Source organism: Solea solea, chromosome 18 (genome assembly GCF_958295425.1).
Source record: "Solea solea chromosome 18, fSolSol10.1, whole genome shotgun sequence".
Lineage (NCBI taxonomy): Eukaryota > Metazoa > Chordata > Actinopteri > Pleuronectiformes > Soleidae > Solea > Solea solea.
In genome coordinates this window covers 9,005,961-9,023,659 of record NC_081151.1, presented here as the reverse complement: position 1 = coordinate 9,023,659, position 17,699 = coordinate 9,005,961, and the positions used below count along the sequence as shown (strand labels likewise).

The window sequence follows — 17,699 nt, the reverse complement described above, 5'->3', positions numbered from 1 at the left end:
CCGGATGTTGATAGTAGCAGCAGCAGAGCTCAGACAGGAACAGCTGAAAAAGAACAACAAAGCCACGACGACGACGACAGCAGCACAAACAACAGATGTTCGCCTAAAACACCACTCAAACACTGGTGACACCGGGTCCTTTCGTGCCATTAAACATTCCTAAAACGGTAAGAAACCTTCAGTCGACTTGTTAGCCTTTGTATCCGTGTTGTTGTTTTCTTTTTCCTGGCCATTTTCTTTTTTTATCATAATCGACGTTAGCTACACGGCTAACCCTTACGCCGTTTGGTTCTGACCTGACAAGTGACTGCAGACCAGCGAACGTCCTCCGTGTTTATCTCATTTCTGAGTGTCCGTTGTTGACGTAGTGGTAAGATGACGTCAACCTCTGGCATGGAGTTTATTTCACGTCCACTGTGGCTTTTATTTGCGGCCCCATTCAAAGTGCTGCCATCTTCTTTCAGCACAAACCAATCAGGAACGAGAATGGGAGCCACTTTGACAACAACACCTCACCATGTAGTGTTCACGTCAATGTTGTGATTACTTTATGATATGTGTTGCCTTTTTAAGTTGTCTATTAAAGGTGACATTGTACTGCATGTCATCTTGTTTCCTGCTTCATTGGAATAATAAACAAATTAATGTAAACAAATAAATAAATAACAGCTAAGGGTCTACTACTCACCAGTACTGACTGAAACACGTGATATTGGCTCAACAACACAACAACTAGGTCTAAAATGTCGGTTAAGTTCAATTCAACTTCAATATATACATGTTATGTTACTTAACCTTTATTTACTCTCTATAACGATTATTTTCATCACTGCTTAATCCTTTAGTAGTTTCATATTGAATCTTCAAGGTACTTTTTCATATGCAAATATAGACATAACATATTTAGAGAAAGGATAAATGAGAAAATGAAAAACAATATGATTGGATATACCTTGATGCCTTTGAATTAGCACTTGTAGAAATACAGTGACCTAGACAAGGTTCTTGGCAGACAGAGTAACTTCATGCACCTCACAACTGCTTCCAATGCTCTGCTTTAGCTTAATACTGCCCTCTAGTTGTCTACATATCATGTTTAGTTCACTAAATAAATTTGTTTAATCCTCCAGTCGTTCGCCAAGATCAGACAATGGGACGCATCTTCTTGGACCACATTGGTGGAACGCGCCTCTTCTCCTGCGCTAACTGTGACACCATCCTCACGAATCGGTCTGAGCTCATCTCAACGCGCTTCACTGGAGCCACGGGCAGAGCTTTCCTCTTCAATAAGGTAAGCTGAAAAGCCATGAAGCGAGGAAGGACACATACAACACATTCAGTGTCTTTATTCTAATTTTCACATCAGATTTGTGTCTCTTAAGTATGTGGTCCTCGATCAAATATACATCTGATATGTGTCTATGCAACATGAATGACAAAGAACAGTCATATCCGAATCCATGCGGCTTTTTACATGTACGACGGGAGTGTCGTGCTCGAGAGCTAAAAGTCACTCACACATTAACTTTAATAGCTTCCATTTCTGTATTTCTCAATAAAGGACTCAATAAGGTCCATCTTACTTTATCTAAGATATCTTTCACTTCAATTCTGAGTGACCTTACAAATGCAAAAGGTAATTGACCTATAATCCGACCTATAATGAATTAGATTTCATTCAGACTTGACCAATGTGGCTGGTAATGTGACTGTAGCCTCACTCAATCTGTGTCTGAAAAACTACGCGTGTGTCTGGACCCTTCAGGTGGTGAACCTCCAGTATAGCGAGGTTCAGGACAGAGTGATGCTGACCGGCAGGCACATGGTGAGAGACGTCAGCTGCAAGAACTGCAACAGCAAGCTGGGCTGGATCTATGAATTTGCCACCGAGGACAGTCAGCGGTACAAGGAGGGACGTGTCATCCTGGAGAGGGCGCTGGTTAGGGAGAGCGAGGGATTTGAAGAGCATGTCCCCTCAGACAACTCCTGAGCCCCTGAAGTTGGATTAACTCCTGTGTACTCCCCTTCCCCATCCTTTATCCCCTTGCCACTGTGCTGCATAGCGCCACCTGCAGACTTAGTGGTCAGTGAAGTTTTGGCTGACCGACACTCCCAATTCCCTACATCCCCTCCTTGTCTCTGGCCTATGACCGTAAACCTCTGCTGATTAGATGATTGGCTTGCTGGATCTATTCTTGCCGAATAGCTTGCATCCTCAAAATACTCCCTGATTCACGTATCACAGCCTGGGCTCCTCCTCCTCCACCGCCTCTTAGAATAGCTGGGCACACTCTAACCTCATATGTCAACGTGTCACACAGAATTTTCTCCATCTCTGCACAAGGCATGCTTCCAAACCTCTTTTATATACAGTTCAAAGCATGATAATAGACATCGTCAGTCACATAAGAAATATCCAATGGTTGTTTTGCCAATTTCAATAACTGGAGGCATAAAGGCCTTTGCACATCAACAAGGACACAAATAAACGGGGTGGATTTTGATACTCAATCACAATGCACGTACAAATTATAAGGACCAGAAAAAAAAATCACATCACAGGAAAAAACTGGTTGGTGCTCAGTTATTTTACTGAATTTGTGGGAGATCCAATAATACACATTCTGATTGGTTAGCTGTGTGAAGCAAGACTTTGAAAATGACCTCAGTGAAATTCCCTTTGCTGATGTGAACGCTGCATTGACCTGATACATGTGTGCAAAGGCCTTTACAGTCGAGTGAGTTTGTCACCCTCCAGCCCAGTCTACACAGTAATGATATCACTGCACTATTTCCTTTGTGGGGCTTCTGTGTTGTGCTGTATTTGTCACGGGTGAGCGATTCACGACGATGACAGTTGTCATTTCTGTTACCTTTTTTCTAGCTGGTGTTGTAATGGATGTGTTAGTGTTTTTTTAAACTGCACAGATTCACGCCATAAGTATTCACTTTTGTGTGCCGTTCTATCTCGATTCGGCTCACGTGATGTGCAGTTATTGAGAGCGACATCGCGCGACGCTGTTGAAATGATCGAGAAGTGGCGTAAATGTGAAACACAGAATTAACCCCACCGTTTCACTGGGTTCTACCAATCTGTTACCCTGGTTTGTGTGCGTGAGGTGTGATGGAGACGCTCACTGGCTGCCGCTGGCTGCAGGACAGGATTACAAGAGGATGGGTCATGTGGATGTTTGAAGTGAGCTGGGGGACAGTGGGGGGGGGGAGAAGGAATAACTTGAATGACACAGATTTGAAGTGTCTTTTTGAAACAACAACAAACCAAAAAACATGTTTGGTTTGAGTCTGTTTTTTGAACTCTCTTTATTCTAACAGTGGAATCCTGAGGCTGCCTCCTATAGGCCCAAGTCCTCATTTCTGTCTTTCTAATCCAGGGCTGTTCTAAAATTACTTCTTCCTGGCAAAAAAAAAAAAAAAAAAAAGAGCCAAACAAGCTTTAATGACAGATTACATTGTTAGAGTCAAGCCTGTGTCTCTCTCTGACAAGACCAGAGACTTTCTTTTATACCGTCTTTTGTCCTGCAAAGGTTTCAAAATGTCACACTGTTAAAAATAAATTATCTCCCTTTACCTGACATTTGGGAGTATTTCTGGACTGGCTTGTTGCACAGCATCCATCACGGCCCTGGTGTAACAATGTGCCATTTCAGAGGTTGGATGCCTGCGGGCATTAGCAGAATACTGCGGCCTCCGCACGTGACACTGTTAAAGTCTCTGCTCGCCTTTGTACGGCCACGCAGGACAGTGCCAGCTGTAATTTCAACAAAGAAGAAGAAAAATGACGTCCACAAGTCAGTGCAATGTACAGTCAATGGCCATAGATATATACAGTATATAATACAGATATCATTTACTGCTCACTTTTAGTATTTTATTGATTTTATTTGCCTTATAATTATTATCATTATTGTTTTATTGATTGATACATTTATCTTACTGTATGGTTTCTTGATAATTTTTTTTTAAAGTGTTTTCTTGTATGGCTAAAGGAAGATTTTCTCTGATGTGGTTTCTAAATAAAGATACAGTCTTGCTGGGTTCAATTATTCTGTCATGTCTGTGCTTGTTCTGTAGCTTATTGAACACAGCTGTTCGAGCACAATGACTCCACGTCTAGAGAAAGCAAGTTTCCCCTGCATGGCGAGTGACTTGGTGATTCATTTTCCATGAACCAGTATCAGCATCACCGCCAAAATGAAACCATGTCCTTCTCGGACTCTCACATCCTCAGAATGGGCCAAAAATAATTGATATCTATAAAGATATTTGTGGTTCAAATTAGGCTTGGTGCTGAAGACAATTCAGATTTACAAACTCGAGTGTTTTGACACTTGTCTCGAAGGTGATATTCATGAGTTTAAGTGACGCTTTGGCCAGTGGGTGGCAGCAGAACACTAACAGTGTGGAGGGATGGTGCTGAGCCAGGCACTTCTGTAGAGCTTCACTGCAGGGCTAGAAATAGATGATGTTTCTCACTGGAAGAGAGAAAATGAATGAAACCGCTCTGAATTATTTAGATATTGAGTCAAATAAATTGCCCAATAAATGCAAAAACAGAGTTGTTGCAAAGCGAACATGAAAGGAAAAGCGAACACACACCAGAGTGAAAAACTTTGAATCTTTTTTTTTTTTTTTTCAATTTTACCTTTTCTGTCCTCAGTGTGAATCACCCTCAATGCAGTGGTTTGAGTGCGTTTCTGGTTATAAATAGGCAATGACGAGTCACCCCTAATCCACCCACTAATATTGGAGTGCTGCGTTGTAGTTATTTATAGGTCTGCTCCTATTGGAAGGCGTCTTGGTTGGTGTGTCTGTGTGAGTGTGTCACAATGGAGAAATCAACAACAGATCTGCTTTTTTTCTCACTCCTGCAGGAGCCTTCGACTCTGAGGCACAAAGACTTAAAACTTAAAAAAATAATAATAAAACAACAAAACTGTCCTGATCTATTTTTTGACACTGCGGGTTGGTTTCCCCCTTTTTTAAGCGGTTTAAAGCATTAATGGATTAAGAAGTTGTTTTATGACCATATTTAAACGCTTGAATTGACTAGAGGCAAAAAAGGAGGCACTGACTGTCCTACTTTATAATTCACATTAGTCTTTTAAAGGTCCCAGCATAGCCTCGGTGCTGTGTGCCGTCTTTATTGAAAAAGCCATCTGGTCAGATAAGGATAATTACACTGCCATGTTGATCCTATTAGACTGCATGCAATTGGAAAGTCGCAGCACAAATCTGGACATGAGATAGTCTTTTAAGTGTCCGTGTGTGTGTGTGTGTGTGTGTGTTTGTGTTGACAAGGAGTCACTTTACCACCTCCCTTCAGAGACACACACACACAGTGCTCTTGGGCAGGACATGGAACATTCAAAGTCCCCAAAGACTTGAACTGCAAGCTCCCGTAGCCTACACTCGTCTAACTGTTCCATCACTAAGACCGTGACGGAGGTTTTTCAGAAACAAGTCTAATAATAGGAGGGAAAAAGATGTACGAGAGTAAATTGACGCATCATCTGTCTTCCTTCCACCCACTGTGAAATCTATCGCCCGAAAAATAGAAGTTGTGTATATTTAGATGCAGAGAATTATTTGCTTGGTTAAAAAAAAAAAAAAAAAGAGACCAGAAAAAACTGCAAGTGTAATTGGAACCTTAATTGGCCAATGATTCATCATCCCCAGACTGCTATTTTAGTTTATCCTTACCTACCACACAATGTGAGCATCAGCCCCCCACCAATCCATTCAGCAGAGCAGTGATATATGTTTATATATATATATATATAATACATAATGCAAAAATACTCTTTCACCCTCTCACTCCTCATACACACAAAGGAGTGACATCATTCTGTCAGCAGGAGAAAATAGCATGCTTTCCATTGACATCACTCTATATCCTGTTGCTAGGAGACAGGGGAGTCAACATTAGTTACTATGGCAACCGCACTTCACCTTCAAAAGCTCCTGACCTTTTTAGTTGTCGGTGCTAGACGAGAATGTATTTGTGTGTGTGTGTGTGTGTGTGTGTGTGTGCAAAGCAGGCGAGGAAAACTCTAGCCTCAGTGTTGAGGACCGCGATGCCTTCAAGGTCTCGACTCATTCACTGCAGTGAAGTGGCAGCACTGAGATAACGCACACGATAATCAGCGGTGGGTGTGTCCCGATGACGACGTCATGCGGCATCACGACAGTGCATTTGTGACATTTGAAACCAACAATACTGTCAGTGTCATGACATAGCGTATCCGAAGAAAGTGTAGATTATCCGTGGATATACTATCCACAAGTATTTTTACTATAGGCTATAATCACAAAAAAAAATCCAAAGAACAATGTCTGGGAGTACAAACGAGTAGATATAATAGATTTATTCATATACAGTATATTTCTTCCTATAAGAGACAAGACTCACAACAGTGTCCACTGTGTTTACCTGAGGACAGTGACTTTTAAAAGAGGTCCAGCATCGGCGAGTGATTGTAAAATGAGCAACACAAATACAGCACAAGTGAACACGTGTACATTCTAGCTGGTTGAGGAGGTTTTTCAAAGGTGGGTTCAGGATCTGGACAGAGTACCATGTTTGGTAAACTACGACATGCCGCTGCTGATAAAATTGGTAACAGCTGATCACAGTGACTGGAAACAGCCCCATGGCGTTAAATACAGAAGCTTTTAGAGTCGTACGAACTACAAGGACGCCCTCAGTCTCCAAAGAGCTCTCACAAAAAAGGGTGGTCAGTGAGATGACACGCGACAGAGTCACCGTGAGAGATCACCCCCCCGCCCCCCCCCCCCCAAGTTAATGTGGTTTAAAAGGATATTGAGCTCCGTGGTAAGCAAAGTCAGTGGTTCAAAGGGTGGTTGGAACACCTTCAATCTTCAATTTCTGTCCTTTTTTGGCACAACCGCGGAGGAGCTTTCTCAGTGGTCACTCGCTACCTTGCAGAGGTGGGCATTATAGGGCTTTTTTGGATTAGGGTCGAGTTTGGGGCCCAGTTTTCCACTCCAAGTCTGGTCCTCCGTGCCCCCCTGCACATTGAAGGGTAATGTTGCCCCAACAGGACATTCTTCTACCCTGCTTCTACCCGTCATCCCCTTCAGTCCCAGAAAGGGGGCAGAAGACTCATCTGCTTCTACATTTATCCAGATGCAAGATCTCAGTCAGCTCTTTGATCTTGGCAAGTTTGTGATGACAAGAGCCTCAGCGCAACGGCGGGTGAGTGAAGCTCCATTTTCCTGACATGATGGACTACATTCGGTTTGGTACGGTTTCCTATCACATCAGCTTTTCTCAGCTTTGGCTTTTCTGTGCAAAAAGCTACTTGAGCGAACAAGCAGAACATCGTTGATGTTTCCTATAGATTAATAAGTCGAAGGAGTTACCTCTACGGACTAAACTGGGAAAATGTCATTCCCCAGTTTGTATAAAAGGGCAAATATACCCAATAAAGGTAAACAATGGTACACATAGCTGTATACACTTTATAATTCTCTGGGAATTATATCAATCCCTTTCTCTTCTCGTCAAGAGACAATTCACGGAAACTGATTGATTTCAACAGTCTCATCTGATTAACTACAGTGCTTTTCTGAATATTTGAAGAGTCAAGTCCTCATATGTACATTTGCTCTGTACTATGGCTCTGCTCCTTAATTTATAACACTAACATAAAAACCAAGTACAACATAAGATGCAGTTTAAAAAAAAAAAAAAAAAAAAAAGGACATGGCAACGGAATTAAAAAAATATTAACAGCATTTTGTTTTTTCATGATAAACGTCAACATTGAGGTTCTGAAACAACCTTAACACCAACAACATAAAAACGTGAAATGAACCGAGGACCAGCTAATCGACAGTGATTACAGAGGGGGAGGAGAAATACACATGAACACATACATGTAGAAAACATTCCTCCTTTTCTTACTTCAACCGAATGGTAAGCTCTTTCCACTGAAGCCATGTTTACTGTCGGGAATTCAATTATTACTCCCTTTCTAAAGGCATGGAGTTCTGGTTCCGTCTGAGGAAGCCTCTCGCCCTCTGGACTGAGCAGACAGAGACAACAAGAGTTTTCCGTGTCCAGTCAATCCTGTCTTGCATCCTCGCCTCACTGCATCTTCTTGCCTCCAGCATGAGCTGCACTGGTCTTCCAATATCGATGGCAGGCCAACTCAAGCAGCTCCATCCCTCCAAACAGCTTAAGCTGGACCACATACACTCCAACAATGACCACAAGAAAGAGCCTGAATGGAGTCGACAGCCACAGGCCAGTGAAGCACAGAACAATGAAGCTGGTCCAGGACAGCAGAGAGGCTGCCTTGATCAGAGCCACCCTGGACTCGGACTTACAAGGTGGCACATACGCAACTCTGTCTCTGTCAAAGGCCCGGGGCTGTCCTGAGTAAAAGTCACGAAGACGGATCTCCTTCTCAGCCCAGCGCGCTTGACACCAAGACTGCAGTTCTGATGAGGAGGGCAGGGAAGCTACTGGGTAGCGGCGGACGTGGAAGTGGATCTCGGGGGGGAAAAGCCCCAGGATGAGGTGGCGTTCTGTCTGAGGGATGGTCTTGGGATAGGCCACTGTGATGTCGTGGACGGCATCCAGGTTGTCTCCTAAGAAACGGAGAAGGTAGAACACTAAAATAGTTTGATTCAAGAAAATTAAACAATGTAAAATACTTCTGGTCCAGACTTTATGTAAACAGTGCAGTTCCAGACATGACACCACAACGAGACATACTATTATCCTTTTTTCCCACAAGCAGACTGGTTATTCAGACCGTGCTACACGCCCCTTCTGAATCCTAGCTCTTAACTCACGTAGGCATGTACCTCTAATTATCCAGGGACTTAACACTTCATCACTCCTCTGCCTTCAAACTAGCACGAGTGCTTTACCATCATCACTGACGTACGTCGCCCTAACAACACATGGGGAGAGCTGAATAAAACAGTGCACGAGAGTAAAGGACACCTGCTGAGGTCTGATCCTGTGCAGTTCAGGTTTATTAAGGTAAAAACAGACTACAGAGGGGGGCAGAATGGACTTGAGGGGAGGGGGGGGGAGAGACGACAAGCACAACATGTCCTTGAAATCACGCTGAATCACAACACCTGCTTGGAGAAATAGTACCGTGCTCAGCATCCAGGATGGGTGGGGTTTTAAACAGCAGGGCCAGAGGTAGTATTTAGGAACTCGGGAAGAGTGCCATAATTAGCTCACAGAGAACGTGAGAATCTATGGTTTGCTGTGTCGGTGCTGTAATGGTGCGGTAGGATGAAGCATGAGGCCTGGTTCATACTGGATGAGCTTCCCGTTAGCAACAACTGACTGGAAGTTAAGGAGCTGCCTTTTATTTTCAGTCATATCGTCAATTGTCAAAAATGAACATACATTTTTTTTTAGCAAAGTAGACATTATTTTTAAGTGGATGTTGATTTGGATCACACCTGACCTTGTCTTAGCTTGTCCACGATGAAGGAGAATCCAGTGGTTCGAGGATGTAGCACATACTCCAGCTTTGGCAGGTTGTTCTGGGCGGCAAATATATCGCTCTTTGCTTTCGTATTCGCTGTGGGAGACAAAGATGGAGTAATAAATCTGTGGTGGACAGACACAGTCTACAAAGCAGTGATGCGTGTGTCAAGTATTGCATTGTAATTGTGTTTTTGGACTTAACAGCTGCTTAACTACGTTGTAAGAACGAGGTAAATAAAAATTCTATGGCTGTTAGGGAAGTGTTACGTGTGAAAACAAACTAAAACAAGAGTGATATAATAGCAAAAAACAAAAGCAATAAAGTTGGTAACAGGATATGCCTACTAGGGTCTATTATCGAAGGAACTTGTAACAATATCATGGCTCATGGTGATATTATATAAATTATATAAAGACACAAGCAGCTCTTCCATACAGACTGTAAGAAAAAGAAACAATGGACAAACCTCTTGATTATATGGTGAATAATGGGATTAAAAAAACACCCATTTAAATCTATTCATGGGAAAGGTATCTGGAAATACGTATGTTTATTCATAATAATAAGCCCAACATTCAAAATCAAATTGAACATATTATTTTTAATGTTTAAAGCGGTAGAAGATGAACGGATGCTGCAACCATCATCAGAATGTATATGCGAGTACATATGCATCGAGTGCCAACGCGACATTAAAAGTCAACCAATCATTTAAGCCCCTAAAGCTGCTGCTCAATTATGATGCAACGGGAACTGGACCCATCATGACCTCATGAAATGTAAAGAGAAGCTAAGCTTCCACTGGAAAAGCTGCTCAGGACTTTGATTGGCTTAAATGAGATCCGTAGGGGCTTTAGACACATACGCTCACAGCATTCATGCAGAGATGCAGGCAGTGTCGAGGGATTCTGCTACATCTTATCACTTGGAAATTGTGTTTGCACAACAGTGTCAGTGCAAAGGCACAGGACAGGTGTCGGGCCACAGCGAGCTCTAGGAACTGGTCGGTGGACAGCACATTCTGAGAACTGCATTTGTGGGCAAACTGCTGCCTGTATGAATGGGGCGAATGTATTCTTCACTTCTCACCAGTTAGATCTGTGCCCTCTGGGAACAGCAGCAGCTGCAGAGGCTCTCTGATGTCACAGAAGTAGTCCAGCATGTTCTCCAAGTGTTTCTTGTCCTCCTCCCAACGACGCCGAATAAAGACGAAGCAGCCCACCTGCATTGCCCAGCCTGGGAAATATACACAGAGCACAGCCTTTACACGTGTGATTGATTAGATCCCACATGCAACTGACTCTACAAAACTTTTTAAAACAGGTTTAAAACAATGATTTACAAGAAAAGGTTCCTTTGAGATGTGGGACCAGGCCTTTTACATCTCGAGCTTATTAAATCAGCATCTCCTTTCAGAGACGAGGCTTATTTTCTTTGATTATATAAACGTACTCCCCCCCCATCTCCCCATCTTCAAAGTAAGCTAAAACTTCACAGGATATGTAATATTTTAATATGCAGAGGTATGTACGTTTGACCATTATAGGCGGGACAACACCGGTACACCCACCAAAGCCAGGCACAGCCTTGAGAGCAGCTTTGAGGCAGATCTTCTCCAGGCGAAGGTAGCTGTGTCTGAGCAGACAACACCAAAGAAACATCCAGTCCAGACACGTACGGTGGTTCATGATTATCACACTGCGCTCCCCCGGAATGAAGCCATCACCCGTTATCACGACCTTAACCCCAAATACCAGCTCTAGCAAGGACTACGGAGAGAGAGAGAGAGAGAGAGAGAGAGAGGGAGAGAGTAGCATGGATAGAAGAATAGATACATGGTCAAGAGGAGGAATGAATGGATATGTATGGAGAATGAGGAAAATTACAATTTAAAAAAGGATGTAGAGGGTGAGAGAAGGGACTGGGAAGAGGAAAAAGTTTTATGAAAATAAACAATGCTTTCAGCTTCAACATTAGCATTATTGTCAAGAGCAAACTGAATAAATGAAACCCACTTCTGACAATAACACAATCTTGAGTAATTGATGTATCTGAATTTATGCAGATTATTATCATGTCAAAGGTACTTAAGGTTACTTAGGACCATGTGGCACACAGAATTGGGCTAAGTAACAGCTAGGCTGGTGTACACACCACAGGCAGGGTGAGCCAGACAGCGACCAAGCGATCAGTGATCCAGCGGTACCAAGCAGGAGAAAGCAGCATGAGGGGCAAAACCGGACCCATAAGGAAGACACTTCCAAAGAAACTACTCAAAAACAGGGTCACCACAAAGTACAGGCCCCGCACTGACACAGCCATCTGTGGAGAGATGAATGACTGAGATTAGTTGGACTGTTGGACACAGCAAGATGCATCAGATGATTTTAAGCAGTCAAAGTGTACGCTAAAGTTAATGTCTAAGGCATTCAAAAACATGGTTCTGGAATTCACTGCATTCCAGATTTGTATCGTATGAAGAAAAGCTGCTGACAGAGTTCATCAATAGCAGAGCCTGTAGTTCTGTTGTTCCTCGGACATATTTTCCCACAAACAGTGGAAAATCCATGGCAGACATTCTCTGGGTGGAATGTAAATAGAACCTTTTTGACTGTGGGTAACAAATTGTAGGTGCATGGTCACTAAATCAAGTGTGGCTGTGGCTTTGAAACTGTCTACTGAAGGTGTATTTTGTGAAATTAAAAATAGTATGACAATTTTGTAAGTAACTTTTAAATGTACCCTCAACTTTAAACAATACCTGCCATGCCTTCTTTGCATTTGTACTACTTGGAACGCAACCTTTATCGTGCTTTGATAAGGACATGGAAGATATACCTCTGTGCATTTCTATACTTTGAGTACTCATGTTGATGCAGTATAAAAGTATATACATCTTTTACGTTGTCTCATGGGTGCACAGCTCCTGGCATACGGTACCCGGTCCGATCCTAACTTCTTCCAAACCCTCCTCATGCCATTGCCCTGGATCCGTGCTGAAGTTTTTCAAAAAGCATAAAAATCTGAAAATAAATAGTACTAAAGAATGTCGTAAACACGTTTTGCTGAACCATATAAGAGATCGTGACTGCGGATAAGGGAAAACAATAGTTGGAAATGCTGACTCAGCATTTCCAAGTAATTAAAACCAACAACTGAACAGACGTCAGGGCTCTGGGTGAATGTGAATGGAAAACATTTTTAAGTAGATGCTGGTTACGCGCGTCCTCAACAGTAGCTGCAACACTGCAGAAATAACTCACGGTCATCAATCCCTGAAAGAAGTGAAATTAAAAAAAACAATTAACAATTGTAATGTCTTAAACTTAAACTGCATGTTTACCGACATCTCCCAGTTTCCTGTTCATCTTGTTGCACCTGCTCTATTGTAGCTTATTAGCGCAGGGGCTATAATGACGTCGTGTAGGGATACATCATTTGAGTTTTGGCCATTTTAAGTTTGGAAGTAGGACCAGTTCATTACTAGCTATAAATCCCCTGAGGTGAAGGTTAAAAGGGCACAAATGCAGCAAATCCTGATGTGATAACACTGTAGCCCCTGCTGATGCAGAGCCTGAGCTGACTCTACAAGCAGCTATGTCATCCTGCAAGTGTTTTCTTCTCAGGATCTAGTGATTCACATCTTTCCACCTGATTTAATATTATGACTGATTGCACAAGCATTTGGGTCAAACTGCGCGGCCCAATTACTCCCATCACCTTGCCCTCGTCAACAACCTTTGTGGCCCCACGACTCAGCAAGTTCCATGGCAGCGACCACAGTGGCTGAAGGTGTAATTAAAAAATGTGTTTTGTATGTTTGCCTGCATTATCATACCAGCAATAAGGGTTTAAGGTTTACTGGCTTTAACAATGGAAAATGTGAGGCATGACACAGGTGAGGAAACAGGCTTGCTCAGCACATCTGCCATAATTAGACTATGTCCCTGCAAACACAAAAACACACCCTTGGGTGTCTGCCAGAACATTCAGGAGGCAACTCATACATGCTGCAAATACACATAACACTCCTGGAGTAAGAAGTGTGAGAAGTGAGTGGAACTATGGACATTATATTGTTAGATAAACATGTTTGCCTTCTGCTAGGCATGGTCACCAGGGACTTAATGCTATCACTCTAAGGCATCCACAGTAACGTATTTTGTTTCCAAATTGTATGGGTTGTTTTAACATTTCTTTGAATAATTCTTTAGTCTGGATACTGAAAGCACTTCCCCAGACACGCCAGCAGAGGCAACAGACAGTTATGCTCCTCATATTCCAAGCCTGAATTCCCTGGCAATCATTTTACATTCCTCACTTTAAGCCAAGACAGTGTGAAGAGGTCATGCATGTGCCGGCTAAACAATGTGTTATGGCGGTTTGTGTACATGTATGAGACATATGGGGAGAGAGAAGAAAGCGAAAGGATGATGATGAAATAGATAACGTACATATAGTTTTAAATGCAGAGGGATCTGTTTAAGAAATGTTCCAACTCTTCACCTCCCAACTATCATTCAATTTATAACCAATGAAACAAACTGTATACGACACATCTAAAGGTGCAATAATAACTCAATTGGTAGTAAGGCTGGGAGAAGATGTTATGGTCAAATTAAACTTTTCAAACTAAAGTTAAAGATGGATTTTGGCACACGAGTAAAACTTGAAGGAAACCAGTTCACTGAAGATTTAAACATCTACGTGTAAACTTCATCACACGAGAAAACCTTTCAAACCTGAACTTTTACTATAATGCTATAAAAGAAAACTTTTTTTAACTCATTACTTATATTTCTTAATTCGCCAGGTGTATTTTGAGGACATGTATTAATTTATTTATTTTATTTTAAAGCTGGGTTAATCTTGTTAAATGTGAAGACATGCTGCTTTGTAAATTTAACATATGGAGGTTTTAAAATGTTGGACCAGTAGAAAAAGTATTTATTCATTCAGCATTATTTTCTGACATGTCATGGGTTACTCAAGAACACAATCAATTATTTACTCCCAAATAAAAGCCTCTAGCTGCAGGGAGCAAGTGTAAGATACATATGTTGCCCTCGGGCATTGGAAATATGCAAAACCTGGACACAGGTAGGAAAAACAAAGTTTCGATCACCAAAAAGGAATAACTTCTGGCCCTAACCCATCATCAACTATTTTGATAATCGATTAATCTGTTTGAAGCTTTTTTTCATTTTTAAAACAAGATTTCTGGTTATTTCTGTTCCTTAAATGTGAATGTTTTGTATGTATAACAAAGAAATAATTAATAATTGAATAATTTTGGTTTGTGGACAAAACAAGACATTTGAGAACATCATCATTTCCAGAATTGACAAACACTTATCAACACTGTTTAACGTTTTCTGACATTTTAAGGACCAAATTATTGCTCGATTAATCGAGAAAGATACCTCAGATTGAGCGAGTATGAAAATAATTGTTTCTTGCAGCTTTTAAGTCAACCCACATTAGGAAAAATTAAACCATGATTCACACATTTTCCATTATCTATGGGTGGTGCAAAGAGAAACGAGGGCATTCAAACTAGACAGACAAAGGTTAACTAAAGGTTGAATTTACAGACAAACCTTCACTACACTGCAAATAATCCTCCATGTTAGCATGTTGCCTGAGGAATAATTGACAGAGCCTTGACAATTTACACAAATAAACGAGTAATGGAAAATTAGACGAGATAGATATGTAAAGCTAAATGCCCAGGTTTATTTTAGAGATTAAACAATTACTCAATGAATTAATTACTAAATTAATCATTCACTATTTTGATAATCGATTAATGGGTTTGAAGCTTTTTCCATTACAACATGATTTGATTGTTTCAGCTTCTTAAATGTGAATATTGTCTGGTTCATTTGCTCCATATAACAAATAAATAATTAAAACCAGAATCAGTGTGGTTTGTGGACAAAACAAGACATTTGAGAATCATCATCATTTCCAGGTTTGACAAACACTGATCGACATTTGTCGACATTCATAACGGTTTTATGGACCTCGATTAATTGAGAAAATATTCGACAGATCAATCGATTATGAAAATAATTATTAGTTGCAGCTCTACTTGGAAACTTAGTATGACTTCATTGTAAGTTGTGCAGTGCGTGACATAACGTTATATAACCTACTGTATATCGTTCACTTACAAAGACACATGTAAGTGCTGTCAGCGGTGAGGATTAAAGTTATGCTAATGCTCATTAGCGTAACTGACAACAACAACACGAATGCTAACTTAGCATAAACGCAACATAAACACAAGACACCACTTGCTAGCTAACTTTATCCTGATCGATCGGCTGCAGCACAGACGTCTGTTAAGTCGTCACCACTGACTGTTAAATGACAACGTACCCACCTTAATAGCTTTCCTCGAGATTCAAAGTTTGTTTGTAGCGAGCTAGCTGCGTTAGCTCCCGTAACTCCCAACTACTCGGCTGTGACAGAGCAACTCGACAAGCTAGCTAGCAGCATGTTAACATGGGCTGACGAGCAAAGCGATATCATCCAACAAACGCTTTGCTGGTCCTCAAAGATGATGCACTTCACGACACGTTCGCCGCGGCTGTCGCTGAGCCACAGCACCCTCGCTTCGTTTGACTTCCTTTACTTAAAAGTGTAGCAGCTAAAGTGTAGCCGCCATGCCGTTTCTGCTAACACAACCTCTCAACTTGTCACCTCTCACCCGTCCTTGCCCGTACACGTCAACAGGGGGCGCTGTTCGAGCGAGCTGCTGTGAATGATAAAATACAAACCGCAGACAGCAACGTGGAGAAAACAAAAGTGCACTCTTTCTGAATATAGATTGCACACCAATAGAAGTGCCTATAGTTTGCCTGTTTGCTATATCTTATAACCACGTAGTTCAAATAACTACACACATAATTATTTTAAATGTAAATGCAAAAAAAAATGCACAAATGGAAGATGTATTGGTACTGTATGTTTTTTTTGTCATAATAATGTAATGTAATGAAATGGACTTTATTTATATACAACAATCCACAGGTAACCAAAGTGCTTACAGACACACATAATTAAAAAACATACAGTATTAAAACATTTTCATAAACATAGACCAGACCATGAAAATACAAAGAAATAAAAAAGGGTCACCATGTCTGGCTACTAACCATTGTGAATAAATATGTTTAGCTGAAAAGGCTTGGTCAGCCCTGTGTTTATATCATGACCTGTGACCTCCAATAGCTGGGCTACTGGGAAGCTCTGCCATGCTTACAAACAGTTAAAAGTTCAGTTAAATAGGCTGGGACATTTTAAGTTTAAAATCAATTCTAAAATGCACTGGTAGTCCTGACCACGGAGGGATGTGCTCTCATGTAGTTGTGTTTGTTAAAAGTTAAAGGTGACTCACAGAAGACTGAACATAAAGTGCGTTGCAATAGTCAAATCTTGAACTAATTAAGGCATGTATGTCTACCTCGAGGTTGTGACAAGCCGGCAGACGTAATCGATAAAAACCTGTCTTTACAACGTTGTCTGTTTGTTTATTTAAATTCCAATTACTGTCAAAGAAAACACCAAGGTTTCTAACAGTCTACCTGCACTGTGAAGACAGGGCACCAGAGCCAGCTGTTCCACAATCCCCAAAAAACAATGTTCTCTGCCTTTGTTTCATTTAAATGAAGAACATTTTGGCGCAGCCACTGCTTTGTGTCAGAAATACAGTCACAATGTAAAACACTTTGTGAGACACTTAAGGTAAGTAGATCTGAACATCATCAACAAAAACAATAAAACACATGATGAAAAGACAACTGTATATAACGGCAAAACATGTTTTAGAAGAAAGAATTTGTGAGCTAGATCTCCTCAGGTAGGTTGTTCTAAAGTCAAGAAACCCAGATGGCAAAAGAATGGTCACATTTAGATTTACACCTCGACTTTGGAACAGAGAAGAGACGATGTGAGGTACAACGTACAGCACAAAAACTGTAATACTTAAGTAACTTAACTTATGAGAGGATGTGAAAATGTCAGCTGCTAAAACTCCAACTTTCCTTTTTAATCATTAATAAGCCGTCACTGCTGACATTTTGACACAGAGCAGAGGGGAAGCCACAGGTGCAAATCATGACATTAATTACTGGAGCTCTGATAGAACGGAGGCATCATTGATGTTATCAGGAACACCTGGGCCTTTTC

General features: G+C 41.3%; 2 protein-coding genes across 2 annotated transcripts; one reads left to right on the top strand and one right to left on the bottom strand.

The window, feature by feature from the left end:
* The first annotated feature begins 6 nt into the window (after positions 1 to 6).
* On the top strand, positions 7 to 2,545 carry ypel5 (yippee-like 5). Its single transcript, XM_058616317.1, has 3 exons — positions 7 to 167; positions 1,131 to 1,291; positions 1,766 to 2,545. The coding sequence occupies exons 2-3, from the start codon at positions 1,151 to 1,153 to the stop codon at positions 1,988 to 1,990; spliced, it is 366 nt and encodes a 121-aa protein (XP_058472300.1). The 5' UTR covers positions 7 to 167; positions 1,131 to 1,150; the 3' UTR covers positions 1,991 to 2,545.
* Positions 2,546 to 7,761: 5,216 nt separating this feature from the next.
* Positions 7,762 to 16,218, bottom strand: lclat1 (lysocardiolipin acyltransferase 1). The gene is made up of 6 exons (XM_058616082.1): positions 15,892 to 16,218; positions 11,658 to 11,825; positions 11,074 to 11,272; positions 10,593 to 10,739; positions 9,480 to 9,596; positions 7,762 to 8,637 (listed from the first exon to the last, which is right to left on the bottom strand). The coding sequence occupies exons 2-6, from the start codon at positions 11,823 to 11,825 to the stop codon at positions 8,132 to 8,134; spliced, it is 1,137 nt and encodes a 378-aa protein (XP_058472065.1). The 5' UTR covers positions 15,892 to 16,218; the 3' UTR covers positions 7,762 to 8,131.
* Between the last annotated feature and the right edge of the window lie 1,481 nt (positions 16,219 to 17,699).

Coding starts and splice junctions, on each gene's coding strand:
- ypel5 (XM_058616317.1), top strand. CDS start 1,151: ATGGGACGCATCTTCTTGGACCACATTGGTGGAACGCGCCTCTTCTCC. Junction 1,292..1,765: donor GAGCTTTCCTCTTCAATAAG/GTAAGCTGAAAA, acceptor TGGACCCTTCAG/GTGGTGAACCTCCAGTATAG.
- lclat1 (XM_058616082.1), bottom strand. CDS start 11,825: ATGGCTGTGTCAGTGCGGGGCCTGTACTTTGTGGTGACCCTGTTTTTG. Junction 10,740..11,073: donor CAAGGCTGTGCCTGGCTTTG/GTGGGTGTACCG, acceptor TATATTTCCCAG/GCTGGGCAATGCAGGTGGGC. Junction 9,597..10,592: donor AGAGGGCACAGATCTAACTG/GTGAGAAGTGAA, acceptor TGTCTCCCACAG/CGAATACGAAAGCAAAGAGC.